The 17,935-nt window shown below is 42.2% G+C and overlaps 1 protein-coding gene across 2 annotated transcripts in view; it reads left to right on the top strand.

Moving 5' to 3' along the window:
- slc25a21 (solute carrier family 25 member 21) overlaps nt 1-17,935 on the top strand; it is an 87,779-nt gene that overhangs the window by 50,662 nt on the left and 19,182 nt on the right. For both annotated transcript variants that reach the window (XM_079694169.1, XM_079694170.1), the window contains one exon: nt 8,570-8,618. In XM_079694169.1, the coding sequence (XP_079550295.1) occupies nt 8,570-8,618 (49 nt within the window). The remainder of the gene's footprint in view (nt 1-8,569; nt 8,619-17,935) is intronic.

Here is a 17,935-nt window from a genome sequence, read left to right as displayed (position 1 = left end):
ACTAATGCACAAAATGGTTTATACTCCAGTTCAGTTTTAACATGACCAGTTTCGAAGTGTTACAGTGCCTGTTTGCTTTAAAAACAGGTTTGGCTCCGTGGCCATATTTCAGTACTGTAGTGTGTCTCACTTGGTAGTAACTATAGTTTATTGGCCTCCCTTAAGCAGTTAGGCCTCGTGCTTTTAGAGTGTTATTTTTACGTAACATTTATTTCACCCACTTCCCTGATTTTTCCTTTCGGCCAACCTTAATCTTTATTTTACAAGTAGCACATTGTAGATTTATTGTAATTTGTCATTATGTTCAGTGTTTCCCGCAGAATTTGATTCTATTTGTGGAATCTCACCCCCCCCCCGGCAAGAAAAGCCAAAGGCCTCTTAACCTATTCGGGTGCGAGTTCATGGCTACTGTAGACAACGTTCTTGTTGCTCTGTGTTGCGTTGTTAATGAGTGAGACACACCGGAGTTGAGGATCTGTGGGGTTTATTCTCCCAAAAATATAATTTACAATTTAGGCATTTAGCAGACGCCTTATTCCAAAGCAATTTACAATGACCAATTACAGGGACGTTCTCCCTGGAGTAACTGAGGGCTAAGTGCCTTACTCAAGGGCACACTAGTAGTGGTGTTCCAGGCGGGATTTGAACAAAAGGCGGCCCGCCACAAATAAATCAATGTATGGGAAACACTGGTGTTATAATAAACCAACAAAGTAAACAACCCTTAAATATTTAAGCTGGCAGGCTAATTTCTATGAAATTTAAAATCAATACAAATGTGTGTAATGTTTGAGGTGTAGCAGTCTGGCCTTGTAAAACACAAAGTCTGTAGGCAAAGATATGCGCTATGCCAGGGGTCGGCAACAGGCGGACCGCGGTCAGGACCCAGACGCCGACCTATACGGACCCGGACCTATAATCAATAAATACATTAATAAGGGATTTCAATTTTGAAGGGGAGATTCTATTTGAACCGCTGCCGACAGGGGGTGAAAGAGAGCAGTGAGCGATACAGGGAGAGAAACACAGAAGAAGAGACGAGAGAGCGGCAGAGAGAAGCGGAGAGGAAAGTGAGTGAAGAGAATAATTAGCGGCGGACAGGGAGAGACAAATCATTTCACATGGCGCTCTCCAAGAAGAGGAAAGTGGAAAGTGAGAACAGAGCTTTTAACCCTGCGTGGACGGACTCATTCATGTTCATCCTGCCCACTGGGAGCACAGAACCAGTGTGTCTCATTCAGAGACCGTGGCGCTCATTAAAAGTGACAAACGCCACTATGAGACAAGACACAAAGTGTTTGACCAAACATTCCCTCTCAAGTCAGAACTATGGTCACAACAAATACATACAGTTCCAGGGCAGGCTAACCAATGAGCACCTGTGTATGAGAATGGCCCTGACACCATTTCAGCCCAGATTTAAACTCCTGGCAGGACAAGCTCGAGCTCAATTCTCGCACTGAATTAAAAAAAGTGAGTGAGGGACTGCAATATAAGAGGGAAAGAAAGAATTGTTATTATGATGTGTAAAGACTGATATTGTTCTATAATCGTCTGAAACTGTTAAGTCATGATGTGAAACGGTTAACAAAGAAAAAGGGAAACTCAAGCTGCTGCTACACTTTATTTTATTTGTCTAAAATTAAGCACTTTTAAGATGCACACATTTTCAAAACCTATTTTATTTTTAAATGCAGCCCAAGAGGAACATTACACATATCCACAGTATGTACTGTATGTCTGTATAGTTCAATGTTGATTGACAATAAATATTGTTGTTTTTGAATTGTACTTTCTTCATTTGATTGGCAGTCAGTTGTTGATTACATGCAGACGTTGATAAAGCTACAGGCTACTTCCATATATATCACACTAACTCATAAAGCAACTTAGACATTTTGAAGTTCCGGACCTTTGCATAGGGGGATCTTCTCTAACTGGACCTCGTTGAATTTTAGTTGAATACCCCTGCAATCAAATTAAATTATTTATTATTGTTTTGTCCTGTTGGTTGTCTGTAGTTACTCCATGGAATGTGTACCTTTTACCTGAGCGTTAACCGAGCCTGAGATTAATCAGAGTTTCTGGATCACAGTGCCCGGCCCAGTCGCTGATGGATATCGTGTTGGCTTTGTTATCGCAGATGACAAATTGCCAGGGAGCAGCAGCTTGCAGCGTTTGTTTAACATTCCAGATCTGATGTGTTATGAAAAGTATTAATGGAGGACATGGAGGCATGACATATCACCTGCAGGATCAGTCAGGAGCCCTTGTCAAAACCAGAGCGGGCCTGTGAGGTGAAGCTCCGTCATCGTGACACTCGAATGCCTCATCGCTCACCTCCAAACGCCAGGGCAAGCTGCGAGTTCCGCTCTGGCTCTCAATGAACCAAGAAATGTATCGTTTAGTAGGTGGTTTTAAAAACAATTAGCAATATGTTCACTTCTGAAATGCGTTATTCAAAAACATACGTTCATGTGAACTTATTTAGGTTGTCTTGCTGTTGCTATTGTTAACTATAACAAAAAAAAGAACTAGAAAATTAGTATTTCCTTAATGCAAATGTCCTGCTGCATCAGTATGACCACGTTTCTGAATGTCTGAGAGTCCCAGCAAAGTTATTAAATAATAAAGGTGAAATAAATGTTATGGTAGGGCCCTTGTGGATAGAAATATGAGATGTTGTTACACACTTACGCAATGTGACTGTATGGGCAACATTCCCTACATGCATAGCACATCTCCATATCTCAATGGCCATTACAAAGATACAGTAAACATTCACATCTCAATAACTATAAAAGTCAGCAAAAAGACCATTGTAGCCCCGATGAGGTATACTTGATATGGAAACATTGGAAGGATGTGTGAGTAGAAGCAATCACTTGTCACTTGTTTCAGATGGTTGATATCTCGTGTTTTTATTCAATTTCTCCATTACTTTAATAGTTATTAAGAAACTATTATTAGCATATTTGGGAAAGTAGCATGTGAGCCATCATTAGAGGCCAGCATTAACCAGGTCAAGTAAGCGTGTGAAATGAGCGACCACTACGTCTCATGTATTAGTCCGTTTAACTGGGGGAGCTGTGCTTCCTGTGGCAGTGACCTTCTCCCTGTGGCTGCTGGGAATTACAGTCATTCAGTGTGTGTCTCGGCATGATGGATGACACCTGCACCCGTTAAGCAATCTTTCTCTGGCTCACTATTGTTTTCCTTTCTCACTTTTGCGTGGGAGCAATCTGTGCATTCCCGAGCCAAAAACAACTGAGATAATCATCTCATCTGCGTGATGTATGATCTCTTTCCTTGGAAGACAAGTTATCTTACGACCTGGAATACATTTCCAATACGGTGGTGACACTACCAGTGAGGCTACTGCTGCTGGATTAAGGATGATGCAGCATTTTTTAACACCCAGACCCATTGTTTCCACTCTTTAAAAGCCGTAAATGACGTCAGCTCTGTGCAGTATTGAAACCAGGCGTTGAATCAAAACTACAAGTTGTCAAGGTATACGATCTAACTGTATCCATGCAGCTCTTTTGTTTCCACTGTACACTGTGTATTGGCACAGTCTTGTAGTGTGTATATTGTCTTAAATAGCTGTGCTCCAGACACTCCTTTGTCATTAGCAAACCAAACCTGAGTTGGACGACAAGGCCTGTCACTCACTACCATTGTGGTTCAGATACAAAAGAACCTTCAAATAATGGAATCTCCCAACATGTCTCACACTGATGCAAAGCCACCATCAACCAGATGACAGGTCATTGTAAAATAGAGTGTTGTACTGATGACATATATTCGTAGGCTGACCCAGAAGTTAGCTTCACGATGGCTCCTTTTTACAAAAAGCAATTGCATTTTGAAAAAAGATCTGTGGCAAACAACTATTTGTGATACTTATACGTTTTGTTCAGCAGGATAATTTCTATTTACACCACTTTTGTAATATTTAAAGCGTAAATGCAATCTCCAGAATTAAGAAGCACATTTTAAACAAACTACATTACATAACTTGACGTTACCAAAGGCAGACTGGAATATGGCATGGTGACATTTAGTTGTCCTATTTAGTCACTTTTTTACCAACCACCGTTTTTAAGACGTGTAGAAGCTTCCGACAGTCATGAGTGGGTAATTAACTTTTCATTTCATTTCAAACCTTTATTTATCCAGGTGTATCCCATTGAGATTATTGATCTCTTTTTCAAGGGAGACCTGCTCAAGTAGGTTCCACATGAAACATAAAAACATAAACAGAACAACAAAAAGGACATTATACAGCATCATTACAGGGTTTACAATTTACATAACTATCCACATGAACAGGTACCAACAGCTTCCGATTGAGTAGGATCCAACCGAGCTTTAAGAACATTTAGTGGCACCAGATTGCTCAGTTTCCATTTCGATTGCAGACTATTCCCAGACAGAGGAGCTGCGCATCTAAATGCTATCTTCCCTAAAACAGTCCTAGCAGTTGGCACATTTAATAAAAACACAGCATTTGATCTCAGGCAGTAGCCACTTACAATTCGCCATGAGATCAGGGAGCAGATGTAGGATGGAAGTTTCCCTAACATGGCTTTGTATATAAAAATGTACCAGTGACTGAGTCTCCGTACTGTTAGCGAAGGCAAACCAGCCCTTGCATACAGGGTACAGTGATGGGTTAATGCTTTACAGTTTGTCACAAATCTCAGAGCACTGTGATACGCAGCATCTAACTTGACCAGGCAATTGGCAGGTGCATTCATATAAATCAAATCACCATAGTCCAGCACAGGTTAACAGGTCACAGTGACTAGCCTTTTCCTGGCATCAAGCAAGAAACAGGACTTGTTCCTGTAGAAGTATCACTTTAATCTATATCGTGGACAAAAAGTGAACGAAAATGTTAAGCTTAACCACAGATCTTATTTTAGATATCCAAAAACTAATTCAAAGGGAACCTAAAAGTGCTATAATAGGCGCTTTCACACCGCAGTACTTTTCCCACAAAGGTCCATGAGAATTTAGTTCATCAGAACTCTTTAGTTCTGATGAACTAAGTACAGATCGCGTTCACACCGGAATAAGTCCCAGGGGGTGGATTAGGCAAATGAAGCCACTGACGTCACTTCTTCTTCTTCTGCTTTGGGTTTACTGGCAGGCTGCAAACAACTTCACGGCGTATACTGCCGCCCAAAATCCCCGGCCGGAAGTCCCCGGAGTTGGGGACTGGCTTCAGTAGAAGCTGCTGGGACTCCCAGCAGCTTCTACTGAAGCCTTCCGAGTAAATCGCCAGAACGCCGACACCTCCTCATCTCCACCGCTGCCATGTTTTATGTTGTGTTGCCATAAATTAGTCTCTCTGCGCTGAGCTAATGCTAATGCTAATAATGCTAATGCGAGGATAATAAAATAGTGGCTTCACAACACTTTTTTTGAGTTTTACGGGGCGTGGTTTGCAATCCGCCCAGCAGATCAGAAATATAGCTCTTTTCTCACAAGAGAGCCGCATGAGAGTCCCTGCTCTCTAGCAGGGACGGAAAAGGGGGTAAAAAGGTTCTCATGAACTAATTTTTGTTTCGGCTCTTTTTGGTGTGAACGCGACATTTCGGAACTATATCGGAACTAAAGTGGGAAAAGTACTGCGGTGTGATCGCGGTTATTGCTAACAATGTTCTGGGTTAAGGTCTCGTTCCTGCACCACCCTATTACGCCCCTCCCCACAGATAAGAGAGTTGGGTGCCATCACGAGAAGCTGAAGCCAGAGAAGGGGGGCTGAGCGGTGTTACTCAGTAGCATCTTCTCCTTGGTTTGCCCTCACCATGCTCACTGAGTGTGCATCAGAAGCAGTACAGGGGTGTGAAGTGCTCCCGAGAGTGTGTGGGTTCACTGCTGCTGCACTCTATGATTAAACAGTAGTATGTGCTGACAGCTGGATTTGAGGAGCATGATGCACTCGGCACAGTGGAGCGAGAAGCTGCCTCTCGTGGTGTCGAGGAATTTCCTTTTTGGTGTCTTTAGACCTAAATTCAGATCACAAGGGCTGAATCAAATAAATGACAAGAATACTTTTTGTGGTCATTGATTAAATCATCAAAAATGTGCTACTGAAGGAGGGGGAAAAAAATTCCCTAAGAGATCAGTGATTAATTTCTTCAATAATTATAGCCTCAGTAGATCACAAAGTATTGAAGCAACAGGTTGCGTTTTTGTGGATCTGTCAACAGTTATAACTGTAACGCCCTCTTTTGCTGCTTCGATTTAGTTCTTTTACTGACTGTAAATAAAACGTGTACTCGTCACCTTTACACAGCACAGAGGACCTTTGTGACTGGAGGTTGTAAATGGGCTTCTGGGACATGAAGACAATGTACAGATATACTACAAGAATAGTACTTATTAGATGCTAGAATACATCTGCTACTATTAGTTATTGACTAGGAAGTGTACTAAATACCAGTATTCATTTTTTACAACATTTCTGTGAGTCAGTATCTTGTCCTGCAGCGAAGGCCAAGATTGTTAGACGCAAGCCAATTGAAATGGGGTGAAACAACATCCGCAGTGTACATGCCATACAAAGGTCAATTCCAAATATGGACGCACACTTTCTCTTTTAGTTCTTTCTACACATACAGCTTGTCAGCTAATCTGCCATCAGCTGTTCTTACGTCTTGTCTGTAGGGCCGTTAGACAGATGCTAAAGTAAACACAGCCTAATTTTGCATTCATGCTTGTCATCACTTAATCCTCCTGCAACTGCCATCTTGGAGATGCCACATGCATTGCTAACTGACATTAACCTCTCATCTAAAGACGCTGATTCATAGTGTACTTAGACAGCCTGAGAAGTGAACAACACGCTGAACTAATCACTGTATCTGACTGGCGCAGTGGGGCCAGCCTGTTAATTAGTAAAGAGTGTTAACTACTGTTACCTTTCCAAGTTAATGAAGCATTTGCTAACCTGTATCCTTTAGAGTTCCTGTAATCCGAGGTTTACGACGAGGCCCGAGATCTAGTGTGAATCATTTTAAGTGAAGTATCCAGATGTGCACATGTCCAGATGTGGTCACTTGCAGCCAGGTACAAGTTACTACTAGCTGTGAACCTCTATGATTACTGATGAAAATAATTGTCTTTCTAGCTTATTGATAATGGAAATGCAGACACCGTTTTTCTACCATTGGGGATGAGTCTTTACCTCACTTCTGCTAAAACATACTTTAGTCATTAACACAAAATGCTTTTAGCTTCATTTCATTTTCATGTTAACACAGAAGAACTGAGATTAAAGATGGAGGACCAAGTCATCATCAAAGTGAGTTCAAACTGGAAAAGCTTCTTGGCTAAATCAGCCTTTACAATCAGTTACAAAAACACTGTTCAGGTCTGTAAACACACTGTGCTACCTTTTGTATCCCTTTTGTACTTTTACCCTTGTAAATATCCAATAAATCATCTTACAGGGAGTCTATGGGAACTAAGGACATGTGGCACAATGACCTGGCTTTTCGTCTATAAAGTTTACAGAAGCATTTTGTATACCTAGAGAATTGGTCGGCGTTTTTCTCTTAGTCTTCTCTTTGCTTTTGCTTCTCACTTAGCAGCCAAGTGTTCTGTTTGTTTGAGATTGCAGCAGCTCCCCCTGACTTTACCCTACCACTTTACTCCTCCACCTCCATCCCCTGTTGGAGCATGTTCGGTCACTTCCCACATCTTAGTGTTTGCACAGGCTGATCGAGCAGGTTTGGTTTCCTTGTGTAATCCGATTACCTGTTGAAAGATTTGATGCGCCTCATGTTCACTGCAGGCCTGCTAATAGCAAGGAGACTGATGTGTCCAAAGCCGTCCTGTATTTACCTTCTCAGTGCAGTATCATTAACAACCACAGTCGAGTCTACTGATCCGTGAACGAGTGGATGTAGTTTGACTCTTGCCTGCCGGTAGCTTGGTTCAGTAGTTCTTCCCATACGTACATTAAGATGCAACTGTAGACAAAGTACTTTTTTTTCTGTGGTATTTTACTTGATAATTACTTCCCTGGAAAAACCCCAGAAGACACACACTCTTTTTATAGACAATATGTTTAATTGAGCAAATTAGAAAGGGTCCGTATTGTACAGCAGCTGTGTACACACACAGTGGAATCTGCACGGCACCAGGAAAGGGATGCAGTGAGAATAGTGAGTTAAAAAAGAAACTTGATGGAGTCAGAAAGCCTGCATGCCAAAGCAGTGGCTTTTCTACACAGATGCTCATAGTTAGCATGTGTGTGAAACCTCAGAGTCGCTCGCTGATCAACCCGCTGCATTGATACTCCAGCTGCTGGCACTGCGCTGATGTTACTGGGTTTGCATGGGTGATATGGTTGTTCATTGCATTTTTTCACTCAATTGTATAACTAGATGCAACCTCTCATTTAGTATCTCTCGTATTTCAGAAATACTGTATCATGTGGTCATGATGGAAACAAAACATCCCATAAAGTAGTCCTCAAATCTGAGAAATACAAGCATTCAACTTTAATGTCCATAGTTATTAATGACATATCCTCACTTCTTCCTTGCAGGTCTGGTGGAGATCTGCTTGATGCATCCACTCGATGTAGTGAAGACAAGGTAAGCCACCCTCAAACTGAACAACTCAAAATTTGTGTAATTTTACCGAACGTATAATCTGCTTACAAGAGAGACATTTTTAGTCCACATCTGCCTTGAATTCTCCCAGTGGGTATTTGGGTCTGCATAGTGAAGTTCCAAGCATACCACCTTATTTTTTTTCCCCCAAGCTGGCCAGCTGTACTCTCATTCTCCCAACAATTGGGCACCAACGCCAAGAAACATTTTGTGGAAAATGAGATGCATCATTTACCCATTCGTTCCCCACAAAGTTAACGTTAGATGTTTGCAAATCACTCACATTTACACATATACACCTTATTACTTCATTTAAAAAGAGCAATACTTTTGGTACGACCTGATGTTCTTGTGAGAGTGCATGACTTTCAGGTTAAATGAGATGCACTCGGTGAGTCTAACGGATTGATTTCAGCTTCCGTCTCCTGTTTGTGCGTTATGCAAGAGTGGCAGCAGTGTGGAGCTGTTGAGTGATCAGGAGCCTCACACCACAGTGTCTCAGCCGGCCATAAACAGGTCGTGGGCTTCTACTAAAGCTTTATAGTCTTTCACAGGCCCAGCCAAGACCTCTGGCTTCGTTCTTAGCCCCCCTCCCCAGCCCTATTCACTACTTGTCAGTAAATTGTGCTGCTTTTTCTGTCATTTACGGCAGCAGTTTCTTGGTAAATAAATTGCCTGGCCTGCCTTTTAAAAAAAGTGAGACGCTTGCACTTTGAAGGCAGTGCCACCCCCAGAACAGAGAGAAGGAAATGCAAGGATAAAAGCCCGGCCTGAGCGGTGTTGTATTAGTCGATATCTGATACTTTGAAGGCACACAGTGTGATTTATGGTCACGTGTAGCAGCTATGGGGGTTTATTACAGGTAAGGCTGCAGCTCTGCCTGTCCGTCCTCACACGGGGTCAGGGTTAAAAGTGCACTCTCTATTTTCTTTGTAATGCTCTTCCTTAAAAAGCGGTAAAGGCCGCTCTTAAACTGGACAGGTTTATCTGTTTGTTTTCTGTTTGTGTCGCCATGTGTTTATGTTGATGGGTTTTCTGTTGCTCAGAATGGGTCTGCGTAAATTAAATCCTTTTGCTCTTGGCTCTGGCTTTTGTTACTTTCTTCTTTTAACAAAATGAACAAACGGAATAGTCTTTCTTCTTTTTAATTGGGAGCTTTAGATGATGTCAAGAGTGTCTAAACAAAAGGAGCTTGCTGAATCCCAGACATACACAGAGACAAACCACACCAGTGTAGATATGCATGCTTACACTGTACATGCATGTTCACACGCTTAACATCCACACATGAATTCATAAACCAAGCATACATACCAGCTAATTGGGACACTGAGGGAGCTGAAATCTATTAGCAGGAACCTTGGAGCCGAGAGTCAGACGCAGACACACCTCCACTGGCTCTCTCTCGCTCAGGCATGGCTCTTATTAGGCACCGGCTCCTGCTTTAATGTCCACCGGTCCAAATTGAATGGCAACTGGAGTAAATTTACTTTTTTCCACCAACTCAGAATCAAAGGGATTTTTTCCCCCCTTTCTTTTCTCACTTCTTTTCCCTTTTTTTTTTGCAAGGTAAACTTCACTAAATGTGTACCTGCCTGCAGCTCATGTTTACCTATTTTCCAAATAAGGCTTTATCTTCCTCTGAAGGGGAGGGAGGCGGAGGCGGGGGGGGGGGGGGTAGAAAGTTGCAGTTTAGAGATATTCCAGAAGTAGCCAAGTTATGAATAACAAAATGTCAGGAGCATTTGGCAGCTTTCCCCTTTAAACAAATAGTGATTCACCGTCCAAGTGACTGCATTGGCAGATATTAATAGCTGAGTTCCACAGAATTTAACTTGCAACATGATTAATAGAAGAAAACCTGGGCCAAAGACTGATGGGCAAATTGCTTTTGGGTAACGATCACAAGTATTTGACTAGACCACACTAGGCCTTGGGTTGGATATGAGACTTAAAAGTCTTGTCAGATTAATCATTTTTGGCCTTTGTTGTTGCACTTTTACTCCCCGTTGTGTGCTCACTGACCAGTGGAGCCGTGACCCTTGTTATTCACCTTTGCTAACAAGTACATCTATCTTACATCTGAGGGACTCCTGGAGAGCCCACCTTCCTTCAGCGTGACAGTCTACTTCTTTCATCCTGTTAAAAGAGTGGAACAAGTACAAATTTAAATTGACCATTTTTAAATAAGTGTAATGGTGTAATTTCTCACTTAAGACTTTTTTTCACTGGATAAATCACTATTAATAGGATCAGTTGTAATGTGAATAGATTATTCACTTTTTTATCAGAGTACCGTAGCACTAGTAGGACTACAACTAATGATTATTTTCTTTTATGAATGAATTGTTTGCGAGTTACGTTTTCAGGAAATGGTCAAATATGCCCATTTTAAGGGCTTTTTTTGTCTAAAAATTAAAAATCCAAAACCCAAAGATATTCCATGTTACAATGATATAAAACAAAAAGGAGAATTTTATATTTTATATATGATGTATTTTCTTCAGTTTTTGAGCAAACAGACCAAAGTGAGATCCAGGACAAGCACGTAGGGTAGGATGAAGGCAAAATAGCGAAGTAGTTTGGGGTATAAACATGGTATGTGGGAGAGTTGTGCGCCATCATTAGTTTTTATGTACTATTTAAAGTTTAGGACAACAGATTTAACAGCAGATGTAACTTTAAAGCAACTATTCCGTGTCACGTTCTCTGTCGTTAATCCAGAAAATTAAAGTTAATCCACAAATTGAAACATTTTTCTCGTGAGTCACTGCTGATAATAATCAGGCCGAAATGTAAATGTAGCATACTTCACACAAAGTAAACCGTTAATTGCCCCTGACCCTGACCCTCCCCTCCCTCCCCTATGAGTCGGGGCAGGAATGTGGGGCTGAGGATGGAGGGTGCGATGCGGGTGTGGGGAGGGAAGGAGGGACGGCGGTCGTTGGTTTAGCAGAGAGAGACAGTGGGACCGGAGTTACAGCTTTTCATTAACCTGGAAACCACCTAGTTACATGGTTCATGGGCTGGTCTCAGCTCACTTGGAGGTAACAAAGGGTGTCGGGCGGCACTTTCTGCAGGGGGCTGTGCGCTCGGGGCACCCCATCTGACTCTGATCAGGTTCTCCCTCTCATTAGAGAGCTGCACTGAGCCTGCATTTCCCTTCATGTCGAGATCCTGTTACATGGAGCTCCACCCTTATACACATGCACGCGCAGACACACTCGCGCTCATCTTAGAGCAGCTTCACATCAGCCCTTTGACTTCCGCTCAACGAGTGAAACCACGCCTTCCTCGTGTTTGTGTCTCCCTGAGCGACTTCTCCTGTCATCATGAACTCCCTGCAGCTTCTTCGCTGTGCACATGATCTCGTGTTTTCCCCAAAAATTGATTTTGTGCAGAAACTCTGGACTGAGCCACTCCTTCTCTGCACACACACACTTTCTTTATTTTTCACGCTTCCCCATTCAGGTTCCTCCTTTTCACTCGCCCCTCGTCTTTCCACTCACTCTCTCTCTCAGATATCCACTTTTCCCAGACGCTTATTGTTTAACTCCCCCCACTGAAAATTAACTATTTATGCTGTTTAAAATACAGGTTTGAGCTTTTCAGCAACCATTTCAGTTTGGCTGATGTCAAGTCGGATAATAGTTTAGCTAATAAAAAACATATCATATAACAAAGTCATCAACATCATGTTGAGTGCATTGTTTAAACTTCCCTCTTTCCTTCTGAAGTTGTAGTTTGATTGGTTGTGTAATGGTTTGTTTTAAATCCCTGTTCATGTTTTTTAGATTTGTATTGAATTATACAATTCTGTGAATTGTCATGTATGACATGTCGGTCAGAGTCACTGCAAACCACTAAGCCTGCCACTAGCCTGGTACAAGCCTGATTAGAAAAACCTGGTACTGGCGCTTGCTCATGCAGTATCCATGGCAACACTACCTCCATTTGGTCCCAGCACGCATGAAAGTGTGGTTCACCTGGGGGGCTTGAAAGTGATCTTTGATGAGGGCTTTGACAGATGACGTCCAGTCTTTTTGGGGAACGTGTGACAGCACTGAGGATGCCCCAAAGGCCCCCCTCCCTCCAACCTCCCACCTCTGTTTGGCCCCAGCTGCTTGGTGAACCCCAGTGCACTTATGGAGGAATCCCTGACACAACCCTCAAACAGCAGGGCACAAAGCAGCAGCAGCAGCAGCAGCCTGATAGCTGATCTTGCCTTGTAAAGGAGCAGGCGGGTCAGCGGTCGTCAAGCCGGGTCCTAATTCCTCCGGCGCTGTGAGGCTGCAGGCCAGGACTTTACTCACTGTGTAAAGCTAAAAACACAAGCGGCGTGTGTGCAGGATGAACCCAGCTCAGCCTGAGCATCGCTTCAGTGCAAGAGCATGAGCGTGTCTGGTGCCAAAGGTAGAGAGCATGTCATGAGTGCAGCAGAGCAGCATATTTGGCAGGGTGAAAAAGCATGCCTTGGCATTCCAGTCATACTCTTCTGTCACTCTTCTTCTCACCCAAATTATTTGTCAAATAAATATAAAATGTAAAAGTGGGGATATGCAAGATGAAACCGATAGATGAATAGACTTGTCTACCTGCCCAAGTATGCCTACTTCAATTCATACTGATTGATTCTTCACATAGTGATTTAGGCTGCAACTCAGGAAGCATTGTGCCCTCGGTGCAGCTAGACACACTGTAATGGTGTGTGTGAATTAAGTACGTCTTACAATCGTGCTGAAATCTATATCCTATCACACTCTTGCAATTTAATCGTCCTTTTTTGTTTACTTTGGCAATTTGTATTTCTTGAATTAAGTGAATTTTGGGAACTAAATGTCGGGGCAGTGGTCCCCTTACTATATGTTGCAATGACTATTGTAACTTCTGTTCAACTTTTAATGTCAAGTATATAATGATAGCATTATGAATACAACTGTAAAACATGACTCATTACTTTTAATGTTGTGACAGATGTTGCTGCATATGATGTAACTATGGTCACGAACGGATGACTGACTGACTGACTGTGTGTGTGTGTGTGTGTGTGTGTGTGTGTGTGTGTGTGTGTGTGTGTGTGTGTGTGTGTGTGTGTGTGTGTGTGTGTGTGTGTGTGTGTGTGTGTGTGTGTGTGTGTGTGTGTGTGTGTGTGTGTGTGTGTGTGTGTGTGTGTGTGTGTGTGTGTGTGTGTGTGTGTGTGTGTGTGTGTGTGTGTGTGTGTGTGTGTGTGTGTTTTTACCAGAGCACCTGTAATCATTATCAGTGTAAGGCTTCACATTCCAGCACACTAATTACAGAGTGAAAGCATTGTGTGCTTTGATTTCACTAGACCCTGACTGTGCTGCAACCACAGTGCTGCTCTCCTGCTCCCCCATCTCTTTTATTTTTGACTCTCAAAACTCACACATGCATGTCTGTATGTCTCTTCTATATCACCCGTTCATTACCTTCTTGCAAGCAGCTTTTCCACTTTTGAGTCACTCATCAAGACATCTTAAAACTAGAAGGAAATTGATGTCGCTGTGGCACTACTTAAACAGTAGATGACCATCGCTTGGCATTTCAAAAGAACTTGGTGCTGAATGGGAACGCCTTTGCTTTTTTCTCCCGTTCAACTGTTAAATCATTTCTTGTTTTGCCGTTTGGCACCTGTTGCCTGAGGAACAGCCACAATCTATTTCCCTTTTGTCGATGCAACTGTCCTGATCTTAAAGTGTTTAACAGGCACTTCATTTAGTTCATCCATGCGCCAAATCGTCAATTTATACATATTCAAAAAAGTTGCTCTCGTCCTTTTGGGAGTCGCCATTTCTCTACAGCAAGCACACATAGCGGCTTCTGAGTATGGCGGGAAAAGCAGAATTGCATGTCTTATGTTATAACGTTCCCAATGGCTACTTGGGTTTTATCCGAATATTCGTTCGTTGGAGTACTATTCGGGTTTCAATTTCGTTATTCGTATTTATTGAAATCTCCAATATCAACGTAAGAGCTTGTGCCTCTTCGGGGGGTGCTAACACTTAACCATAAACGTTATTGTTTACTTTCTCCGTATTTATATGTAGATATTACTTTTCTCCGTTAATCTCCGTCACGTTGTTTCCATAGCAACAAAACTTCCTGTCCATTTCCAACTTCCTGTCCATGAAGCCAAGCCAAATTACACATATAGGCTACAACTGCAACGAAAGAAAGCCCCCCCCCCCCGGAGCCCGAAAACTGGTTTCTGTTATTAACTTCCTCATTCTTTTTTTTCTTCTTCAAAAAAACTTTGTTTGCGTGTATGTTTTTTGAAGAAGGTGGAAAACGAAAGTGATTGGCTCCAGGATACTTCAGCAAATCCTCAACTAAGACACATCTGTCACGGCTGCAGATCATGCCATTTAAAATGTTGAGAGGCTTGTGCCAGGTCTGTGGGCCAGCCTCAATTACTTATGTAATTGCAGGGGTTTTCTGGCATGCACAGAATTGCAAAGAAAAAGGGCAAGAACATTACAGCAGGCCTTACACGTCTTCCATAATCGCCCAATCTTTGCCTCCAAGTCCTAGATCCAATAGTTATGCATCTCAAGCTTGTTTATAAATGTGTGTATTGTTGCTACTTATCAAATGTTCCAAATCTGCATCGCTGACTGGATCCATAATACTTCCTGTCACTCAAGCTGCACTTAACTATTTGATCTAAGGTGCAGGGTCTGGTTAGCATCCATTAAAAGTGTCTGAACTAGCCTTCAGTTCCGTCTCGGTAATGCCAGTTGAAGACAGAGTAGTACTTGTACAAGAAAGATGTTTATGTCGGATAATTGATCAAAGAGAAGGTAAATGGAGAAAGAAGACGGGGAGAAAGATAACAGTAGTAGTAGTAGTAGATGGTTTCTTGCACATTCCGCTTATCAGTCTGCCTTTGCAAAACTTTTTTTTTTTTAAATAATTGTAATCATTGTTGTTATTAGGTAGGGACCAATACAATATACCTTTACGGCTTGAACAAAGCTATCCAATGCAAGTATTTTTATAGCAAATTCTAGTCTGCAACACACGTCCATCTCTTTGATGGCTTCAGTATTTAGAATGATCACCTTAACACATCAAGTAAAACATACGAACCTAGACTAAGTAATATAACAGGCTTGTGAAATCACCTCACTTGTTTTTAAAGTCTGTGGGATGCTTGTTGGCGCCCACAGCAGAGCACTGTGTCTTGGCCTGTTGAGACGGACTATAAGGCAAGATAATGCGGGGACTATTAGTGACTCGGGTTTCTCTCTGATACCATGTGGGACAGTTGTCTTCTGTCTGGAGCGCACTGTGTTATAGCCAGTGGTTACCTGCTGTCAGGGGAGTCTCCAAAACCCTGCAGCCTCTCCTCACATCAAAGTGGAGGTTACTGTCGCTGGGCCAGTCTGTCCCCGGGTAGTCCTGACCCAGCATGTCTAGCCTGCCGTCATCCGTCATGGCTTCTGTTTTTTTCCATCTTTACCCTACATTGAACTTGTGAATCAATCTAGCTCCGCTCCTGTTAACAAAAAGGTCTATGAATAATACTAGGAGCTGTTCAACTGTTATGATATATGTTATATATGCATTCTATCATTAAAATGATTGCTCGAACATTAGCACCATCATTTCAGTTAACAGCATTTGGCAGAGGTTAAGAGACGCCCATTTAAACACCCAAGAAATCCTTTCTGTTATACAACCACTTACTGGAAATGTCAGTAAGACCAATCGCTTTTTCCACCTATATGCTTCACCACATTAGCAGCTTTCTATTTTGCTACAGTCCTCTTCAACATCATAGGCTGATCTGTCTTTCGACCATAAGTTTATAATGCTGAAAACATCTGAGCCTCAGTCTGGCCCGTCCTCGTGCTGTTTTATGCAGCTCTTTCACGCTAACACAGCCTGATCTCAGGTCACACAGGTCACAGTATATGAGCAGACATCTGGTCCGGCAAACTGTTCTCAGCATAACCATAGGGAATCAGAGAAGTCAGTTTTATCGGAGTGAAAAATAATCAAAAAAGCGGAGGGACGTTGTAGCAATCTTCACCGCCAGAGGAACCTTATTTTCCCCTTCATCCATGCCCAAACCTACTCCACCACCCTGGCTATCCCAGGTCTGGTAGGATTGTGCTGGTGAAACCCAACCTGACTTCAGATCAAGCTCTGGCAGCCTGTCGTGTCACAAGCACCGAAAGTTTATCACTTCCCCTCTGCTCCCATCTTGTATCCCTCTTCCCTGAACTTTATTTTCCTACCTACAAAGTTCTGGCTTTATTGGCCTCCTCCCGCCATGCTCAAAAACGTTTCCCTTAACTGTTTTATGATTGATTCAATCTGTCAGTAAGCCTATCTCAAGTCATGCTCAGTGCTAAGACATCAAGCTTTCATAACAAGCAGATTTTGGAACCATTATCGATTCTTGGTTACACTCTCTTAGCCTGAAAAAAGGTTTGATGACTAAAGTCACGATTGGCAGCATTCGCCATGTTGGTCCATTTAGGTCGGTAAAGTGCCCTTAACCTCGTGTACCAATGCAATGGACTTCCACCATCTTTATGATCCCGCTCATTAAAATTAATTGTCTGGCAGTAAAAAATAGATTTCCCCTTTATGTTGCCTTCTGGATTGTCTCCTGCACTTCAGATCTCACATGAGAAATTGCTGAACCTTTATCCTTTCCCCTTTTGCGATTCACTTTTTCTTTTTTTTCTTCAGTCATATTTTTTGTCTCTTCTTTTTTGACAAAGCACTTGGCATTCCTTTAAAGGAGGCATGAGCAGAACGAAGCTCTCACTGTAGCAATCAATCCAAACACACAACATCACACATAACTTTCACATGTTTAAACTGTTTTCAAACAATTTCAAATGTTACTGTATAATTGATAACATTGATATAATTGAAGTTAATTGCCTGTCGCAGTTTAGGTCATTACTTCTTTGTATGGAGTGTTCATTTATATGTCGATAAATATGATGATTCCATGTCAGCCTTATTAGACTCTACATTTTGAGTCATCAAAAAGTGCCGCTGAGGTGTACCCTTTATTTAATAGGGCCTATTTTTTTAAGAGATCTCCTAAAAAGACTAGCCTGCCCCTTTTTTTTTTTTTTTTTTTTAAAGTAAACCCATCAAGCCTCTGCCTTTTGATCAAACCCACCTACCTCTTTCCCATAGGCGGTTTCTTTTTTTTAACACCAGCATTAATGAGCCTCACCTCAACATCTCGTCCTCTGAGAGGTGACAGCCCGTCTTGTTGGTGCCCGGTTCGAGCCCATTACCACGGGGTCTGG

This window comes from Notothenia rossii (genome assembly GCF_949606895.1).
Source record: "Notothenia rossii genome assembly, chromosome: 7".
NCBI lineage: Eukaryota > Metazoa > Chordata > Actinopteri > Perciformes > Nototheniidae > Notothenia > Notothenia rossii.
This window is presented reverse-complemented; position numbering and strand designations above follow the sequence as displayed.